This window comes from Chelonoidis abingdonii, chromosome 5 (assembly GCF_003597395.2).
Source record: "Chelonoidis abingdonii isolate Lonesome George chromosome 5, CheloAbing_2.0, whole genome shotgun sequence".
Taxonomy (NCBI): domain Eukaryota; kingdom Metazoa; phylum Chordata; order Testudines; family Testudinidae; genus Chelonoidis; species Chelonoidis abingdonii.
Window position 1 is genome coordinate 144,626,166 of NC_133773.1, and position 8,132 is coordinate 144,634,297.

The window sequence follows — 8,132 nt, forward strand, 5'->3', positions numbered from 1 at the left end:
ACTGCAGTGCAGAGTAAATGCCTCTCGCCTGGGGGTGGTTGTCCATGCCAGCCGCGCGGCAGGTTGGCAGGCAGTGCGATGGGGCACCTGCCCTGTGCTTGCTGTGCCGGTACTGCAGCCACTCCTGTGTTCAGGGCTTGGCACCTTCACCCAACTCAAGTGAAACCCAAGGGGGCAACTCGGAGCGAATTCCAGGGAGTCACAGGGTTAGAACACGTTTCCCAAGGCCGCCCCTAGACGGGAACAATCTCGCTTCCCATCTCTGAGGGCCCCAGGATGCGCTTTTCTCCCAGCTGCCGCTTTGTCTGCAAACTGCTGCCTGGTTCAAAGGGGAGCTGAAAAATAGCAACAGGCCACAGGGTTGCTAAAGAACCAGCAAAAATATAGAATGCAGAAGACTGGACAAAGCAACAGGAATTTTATTGTTGGGACCAGCCCTGCCCTGGTCAAGGTGGAACTGGCTAATACAAGGGGCTGTTTCCATCTCTTGTCTCTGTGATTATCTGATGTGTTGGCCCCAGTTTTGTACCTCATAGAGTGTAAGCTCTCTGGAGCAGAGACCTTTTCTGCTTATGTTTGTCTTGTGCTTGCCGTAAGTGGGCCCCATTCAGACTGTGGCCCGTGACTGCGACCACACTAAATCTTGACGCTAATGCTGTCTAGGACCTCTCATCTGAAAAGAGTTTAGGGATCATGCCAGGGTGGATTTGATTTAAATCACTAGTCAGGAAGACTCAATTTAATCACAGTTTTCTACATAGACGGGCGTTCTTATTGCTTGTTACAATCTTAATACATATTCTTCACAACTCAGATCGATGTAGGTTTCATTTTTAGAAGGGACACACTATACGTTTTTAAACAATGATTTATTTGGAAAACTTTTCAGATTAGTTTTACAGTTATATCGGAAAATGAATGATTGGTTATTTCTTTTACCAAAGGTAATTGAAGCAGATAGTTCTCCTCCCAATGACTTCATAAATATCTCCAATTCAACAGATTAATCATTAATATTTGGAGGATTTTCTTGCCATGTTTTATTAGGAGGAGAACATCACCAGACAGACATTTAAGTTGATTTATTTAACTAAAACAACGTTACGTAATCTGGATTTTTCTTCATCAGCAAACATACAATATTTGAACAAAACAAGTTCATTCAAGTTCTTTAAAATCAGATTTGTTTTTGTTAAAATTGTTTTTAACTAAAATAGTTAAATAACAAAAATCAGCTTTGTCAGCCAGTCAACATGAGAAACTAAAATATTGCCTCCTGCAGCTAACACAGTCATATTCATCTTCATTTTCCTGTTTGTTCATAATCTGGAAAAGAAAAACAAGCTTTCTGGCTTTTTCAGGTCCAAATGATTTCTCAATTTCTGGCAGAAGCAGCTACTGCCGTTAAAAGTGAGATTATCACTTCAGCAGTGTCTGAATCCAAGTGCTTAAGTGACTTCCACCAGTTCGCTGGTGAGACTTTCTTTAAAACATCATCAGCAAATATGTTTATTGAATGGTTCTTATTCCCAAACAGGGTGTCTTCTATACCCTGCTGCCATTATAGGTTTTCCCTTCTCGTGAGAGGGTGGTATGATAGATCTCAAATCAGTGAGGGCCACCCTCAGAAAGAGCTCAAGACTTCTGGAGTATGCTGCTCAAACAGTTTCACTTTTGTTTCTACTGCCTGTCCCTTCCTTCTCACATTTATCTCCAGACTTCTCCTTGTCCAGATGTAGTCCGCCCCCAACAGCCTTCTATTCATTGAAGTTTTTGGAACTTTGCACTTTTAGGGAGAGGTAAGGGATTGACTCCGTCTACACAAATTTGTAGAGGGACAATAGGGTTGAGGTCTGTTATTTCTCATCTCTATATATTTATTTATTGAAAACATTTTTGCTGTTAACAAGCATGTTATCTCTGGAGAAACAAATCCACAGTTTGAGAACTGCAAAACTAAGTATCTCTGATGATATCTTCTAGACTGAGCACTGAGTCCCATTGGGTTGATTGAAAGATTAACCTAAATAATCTATACAGAAGTCCCTGGAACCCCATAAAATTGGGTCCCTAATCCATGAACCATTGAAACTCATTTTCAAAACTTTTCTTAAACATTACATGAATATAGTGTCTCATACTATAGAATTAGAATTTATAATCCCTGTTCCATGAGGAGATATCTTTGAGCTATAATGTATCTTAATTAAAACTATCTTTAGATAAGTTTTTTTCTTCAAAAAGCATTTTATCAGAAAAATTCGATTTAAATAAAAAAAAAATTTTTTTTAATTTTTTTTTTTTAAAAAACATTGATTTTTATCCACCCTGGATCATGCCTCCCCCATCATTGAAATGCACCCACCTCTGGAGTGGAAGGATGGCAGTTTAACAGTGCCCAATGACATCACCCAACAGTTTAGATGGGGTCTGAAGAACCTCCACTTGAAACTGCAAGAGCAGCTGTAACTATGATCATTGGTGTTGGTTGGCTGCAAATCGCAGGCACACCTGGTCTGTGCTTAAAATCCTATTTGGATTGCTCTGCTTGTAAATTGTTTCACCCATCTGGTGTGTCTCACCTTTAGGTTGTAAGCTCTTAGGGCAGGGATTGTCTTCTGTTCTGCATCTGTACATCACCCCACAACGGGCTGATCATTACCGACTTCAAGCCCATCCAGTCCAAGTTGCTTGGTGAGCCCTGCCGTAATGGTGGAACTGTTTTTCCTAGATACGCACATCCAGTTTTTCAAATGAAGTCAACTGCCCAGCCCCCGTGAAAACCAGGCCAGTGTTACTCAATTTGGGCAGCCAAAACTGGAGGCCCCTCCAATTAGAGCCCAGCTGTGAAAGTCCAGGCCACAATGTTTTGACAACGGCTACAAGGCTTCCAGTGCTTTTGGAGTTTGTGAATCTGTGGGGTTGAAATCCCCTCGAAATGACCGGTCTAGTTGGCGTGAGCAGCTTCTGGCTGTGAGCTGCAGTGAGAGTCTGAGCCTAAAATAACCCCTCTGTTTCCCTTCTAGCCGCTGGCCTCTACTATCTGGCGGAGCTAATAGAAGAATACACTGTAGCTACTAGCAGAATAATCAAATACATGATCTGGGTAAGTCTCTGGCTGTTTGTGCTCATAACAGTCCCGCGGTGGCGGGGAGGTAGACTAGATTATCTTTGAGGGGCCACTTAGACATGGGCTAGCCCATGAACCTTTACTAGCCCAAGTCTCCTCTTAGTTAGCCTGTGAAGGGCAGGCAGTAAAATCAATGCAGAATGTTACAATTTTAGGGATCAACAGCCCAGGTAAAAGCACCAGCCCCAAATAATCTGGCAAAGAGCAAGGTCAATGGCTCTGGGAAGCATCAGCCCATGAAATGAAGAACTGTTCTCAGTCAGTGCCTAGAATGGGGAAGCAAAGCAGGGCTGCCCAGAGGGGGAGGCAAGTGGGGCCATTTGCCCCGGGCCCCTCAGGGGCCCTCGCGAGACTGTAGTATTCTATAGTATTGCAACATTTTTTTATGAAAGGGGCCCTCAAAATTGCTTTGCTCCAGGCCCCTTGAATCCTCTTGGCAACCCTGAAGCAAAGAAGATCATGAATGTGTAAAAACAAGGGGCTCTGGGCAATCAGGGGTCTGCCTGCCACAATACACAGTTTTGCAAAACAGCCAGCTGGGTACTGCAGCCAAACTCCCCAGGGAGAGAACTGCACAGCCCTGCCTTACTCCTTCCTCCTGGGGCTGCTGAGGTGGTTGGGAGGGAGGGGCCATGCTCCCTGCTTTCCAGGCTGCAATGGGAGGGAACAGAAACTTGGTCTGCATTAGGGGGGTTGTGGAAGCTCCTTCACTGGAGGTTTTCAAAAGGTGGCTGACTAGCCCTCTGTCTGGGATGGGTCAGACGCTACAAATCCTGCATCTTGCCAGGGGGTTAGACTAGATGCCCCTTGCGGTCCCTTCTGATCCTGTGGTTCTATGAAAAACAACACCTCTTACACAGCCCTTTTCGTCCGTAGATCTCAAAGCACTTTACAAAGGAGGTCAGTCATTAGTCCCATTTTACAGATGGGGAATCTGAGTCACAGAGAGGGCAAAGGACTTGCCTAAAGTTGCCTGTAGACCAGCAGCAGAGTCAGAACTAGAACATAGGTCTCCTGAGTTCCCAGCCCAGTGCTCTATCCAGTAGACCTCCCTGCTCAGCAGATACTGCCTTACAGATGAGTGGCAGAGAGCTCCTGCCTCCAGGGAAGGTGCTTCTGTGGCACTGTGCCCCTAGAGAAACTCCCTTTGCTTGGCTGATCCCCTTGGGCAGGACTGAAAGGGACATCTGAGTCCATGCATCCTGACCTCTTAAATAGAGGAGCGGAGCCTGCACGACAGAGGGGAGAGGGATGATTTAGAGAGCCGCTCCAAAAGGCCTTCAAGGTGGGGATCAGCGAGGGGTGGTAACATCAGCAGGTCCCCTTGGCAGTGTAAGGTCACTGTTACTTGCAGCAGCTGAAACTTAGTGTGATCTGAAGTTGCCACAACACGTCCTGGAGACAGATTCATAGTCCCATAGAGTTTAAGGCCAGAATGGACCATTAGCTCTGGCCGGATCTGTATGTAATAGGCCATCAAATGTCACCCAGATATCCACAGGCTTGTTGTAGAGCAATCACAGGTCACACAGCTGTCTCTGGGCCTGGCCTTGGATGAACTGAGCACTTGCAACTCCCCTGTGTACGTGACAGAGAGACTGGATTAACTGTGGCTGGGGCGTTTCTCTGTTTCAGTTCTCTACAGCAGTGCTCGTAGGCCTGTACCTCTTTGAACGATTTCCTGGCTTCATGGTGGGTGTGGGCCTCTTCACCAACCTGGTCTATTTCGGCTTGCTGCAGACGTTCCCTTTCATCATGCTGACGTCGCCAAACTTTATACTGTCGTGCGGTGAGTCTGGCTGCCTTTGGGGAGCAGGGGGACTGTGTGCCGCTGGGGTTTGCTGGCGAGGGGACAGGCATTTGAGAGGGCGGAGACCACCTCAGGATCTTCTGCCACCTTCACCACAGGTTCAGCTATGTCTCTGGGCCAGCTAGTCCTAGACATCTGAGTCTTTTGCAACACATCCTGCGGCATTAGCAAATGCTGTGCTAATGGAATATGTTGATCTCAGCTCAGCACCTTGCATCTGGGGATTATAAAGCACAGGTAGAGGTGGATAGCCTATGGCAAAGCCGGGAACAGAACCCAGATCTACTGGCTTTCAGTCCTGTCTCTTACCCTCAAGTCCTGTCTCCTACCTGCAGTCAAAAAAGCGAACAGAATGCTGGGCATCTTTAAGAAAGGGATAGATGATAAGACAGAAAATATCATGTTGCCACTATATAAATCTGTGGTATCCCCACATCTTGAATACTGCGTGCAGATGTAGTCGCCCCATCTCAAAAAAGATATATTGGAATTGGAAAAGGTCAGAAAAGGTCAACAAAAACTATTAGGGATATGGAGTGGCTTCCATATGAGGAGAGATTAAGAGGGGGGATATGACTGAGGTCTATAAAATCATCACTGGTGTGGAGAAAGTAAATAAGGAAGTGTTATTTACTCCTTCTCGTAACATAAGAACTAGGAGGTCACTAAATGAAAAGAATAGGCAGCAGATTTAAAACAAACAAAAGGAAATATTTCTTCACACAACTCACAGTCAACCTGTGGAACTCCTTGCCAGAGGATGTTGTGAAGGCCAAGACTATAACAGGGTTCAAAAAAGAACTAGATAAATTCCTGGAGGACAGGTCAGTCAATGGCTGTTAGTCAGGATGGGCAAGGATGGTGTCCCTAGCCTCTGTTTGCCAGAAGCTGGGAATGGGCAACAGGGGATGGATCACTTGATGATTCCCTGTTCTGTTCATTCCCTCTGGGGCACCTGGCGTTGGCCACTGTCGGAACACAGGATACTGAGCTAAATGGACCTTTGGTCTGACCCAGTCTGGCCGTTCTTATGTTCAAATCTGTTCTTCCTTCCTGGAGTAACTTGCCCAGAGTTACACAGCAATGACAGGTGGAACCAGAACTGAGGGTCTGCTGTACCCACCAGACCATGCTATCAGCCTGTAAGTACTGCACTTGTAGGAGATGCTGCTCTGTACTTAAGGATCAGAATTCCTGGTGCTCATCAGATGCTCTGTGGGAGATATATTTGATAAAAGACAAATATATTTTTTAAAGCAGACTGGAAAAGTTTTGGGAAAGGATGTGCGCTAGGATAGTGCGTGTACTCCTACAGCAGTGCCAGGAGAGCTGTATAAACCCCATCACGCCGTAATTTTTCCTACTCGATGGAAAATACACCCCATATGGTGCTTAGGGGCCGACGGTGCAGAGGAAAGGAGCTTAGGCCTGGGATCAGGAATTAATTTGGGAATTTGAGATCGTTTGAGAGCATCACCCAGGAAAAGAAGCGGCTCGCTGGATTTAAATCAGTGGGTGTTAAGGTTTGGATTTCAGCATTCCTTCTGCTGTGGGTACCCCAGCTTTACAGCCTCCTGGGTTCTATTCCCAGCAGTGCTACTGACTTCCTGTGTGATCTTGGGGAAGTCCTTGGCCCTCTGTACCTCAGGCTCCCCAGCTGGGCATGGTAACATTTCTTTGTCCCCTGGGGGCTCCTCGAGATGCTCACCTCGAGATGCTCAGGTGGAAGGTGCCGTTGATGGGCTAAGTTGTGTGATTAATTAACAACTGTCCTGCCAGCCCAGGAGAAAGCAAAACTGAGCAGTTAGTTTCCTGTCCCGTCTGCGTGAAGCACAAGGAAAGGGAAACAGTCACTGAGGAATGGTGAATTCAGATGGTTAAAATGATTTTAGTCTAATAATGTTTAGCTGTTAGTAATGCAGGTAAAGGATTTTTCACTTGATCATGTTCTTGAACTAAAAAGAAAGTTGAACAAATTCTCATTATTTATTATTTGCATTAGTATAGCACCGAGGTGCGGACCAGCCTGGTGTGGGTCACAGCTGAGAATGCCAAATTCAGGACAGACTGATGATAGGGCAGACGCATCCCAAACTGGTGGCTATTCTAACATTAGATTCACCAAACCAGTAATAAAATGAGCTTCTGTATCGCCACACTGGTTATCAAGAAGCTAAAACAGAGTCCCCTGGGCAATCCAGTGCTTATCCCCACCCAGACATCTGGTCTTTACGATGAGGTTACTGAGAACCGGATTCATTGTATGTAAAGTTCTTCCAATCGCAAAGGATCAGCCACTTCTCCAGGTCAATATCTATCTCAGTCTTACCCCAAAATCACACTGATGCCAGTCCTTTTGTAACTAAAAACTAAAGGTTTAATAACATAAAAAGAAAAGAAGAGAGTTGTTAAATAGTTAAGGGTCGTATACATTACAAGTGATTTCCAGAGTCTCTAACTCAGGATCATAGCAGTGATGTTCAGTTTGCTGGCTTGTAATAACTCTCTATGGTTCACCCAACAGGTAGAGGGTCATTCGGTCCTTTGTTCCAAGCTTCCTTAGAAAAATCACAGTCCAGAGATGAGAAACAAAGCAGCGATAGCACAGCTTGCAATTTCTAGCTTGGCTCTTGTGAATGGAAAGTTCCTGGCGAATATGGAACACAGGCTCACATGGTCATGGAAAGTCACTGTAAAAGATGGAGTCTTAGCTCACATGTCTTTACATGCTTTGCTGAATCAGAAGGGTAGCCATTGGCTCCACACTGAGGCATCCCCAGGAAAGGCTCTCTGAAGAGCTGATGCCTTTCCGTGGCTGACCAACTGGGGATGGCTAGTCTGAATGTAAATTGGGCTGGGGAGTGTCACCCACAAACACAACACGTCTGAGATACAAATTCACCGCCAATGTTTGTAACGTCCGATGCAAAGATGTTACATGCATATAAACAGAATCGTCGTACTTAGCAGATGGCAGCTTTTCCATTGATACCTTGCGTGACGTACTTTGTATCAGAGGGTACGTCTACACTGCACGATTATTTCGAATTAGCTTAAACCGATATTACAAAACAGATCTAATAAAATCGGTTTAGCGCGTCCACAGTGGGATCACGAAATCGATTGTTTGCGTCCATGGTCCAAAGCTACCATCGATTTCAGGAGCGGTGCACTGTGGGTAGCTGTTCCTCA

General features: G+C 45.5%; 1 protein-coding gene across 2 annotated transcripts in view; it reads left to right on the top strand.

Moving 5' to 3' along the window:
- The first annotated feature begins 1,778 nt into the window (after positions 1 to 1,778).
- TEX261 (testis expressed 261) overlaps positions 1,779 to 8,132 on the top strand; it is a 12,070-nt gene continuing 5,716 nt past the window's right edge. Inside the window, exons 1-3 of one of the 2 annotated variants that reach the window (XM_075066687.1) lie at positions 1,779 to 1,799; positions 3,027 to 3,106; positions 4,766 to 4,919. In XM_075066687.1, coding sequence (XP_074922788.1) covers positions 3,098 to 3,106; positions 4,766 to 4,919 — 163 coding nt within the window. In that variant the 5' untranslated portion in view covers positions 1,779 to 1,799; positions 3,027 to 3,097. Of the gene's footprint in view, positions 1,800 to 3,026; positions 3,107 to 4,765; positions 4,920 to 8,132 lie in introns of those variants that run through there. The other variant, XM_032762432.2, reaches the window with a different exon arrangement.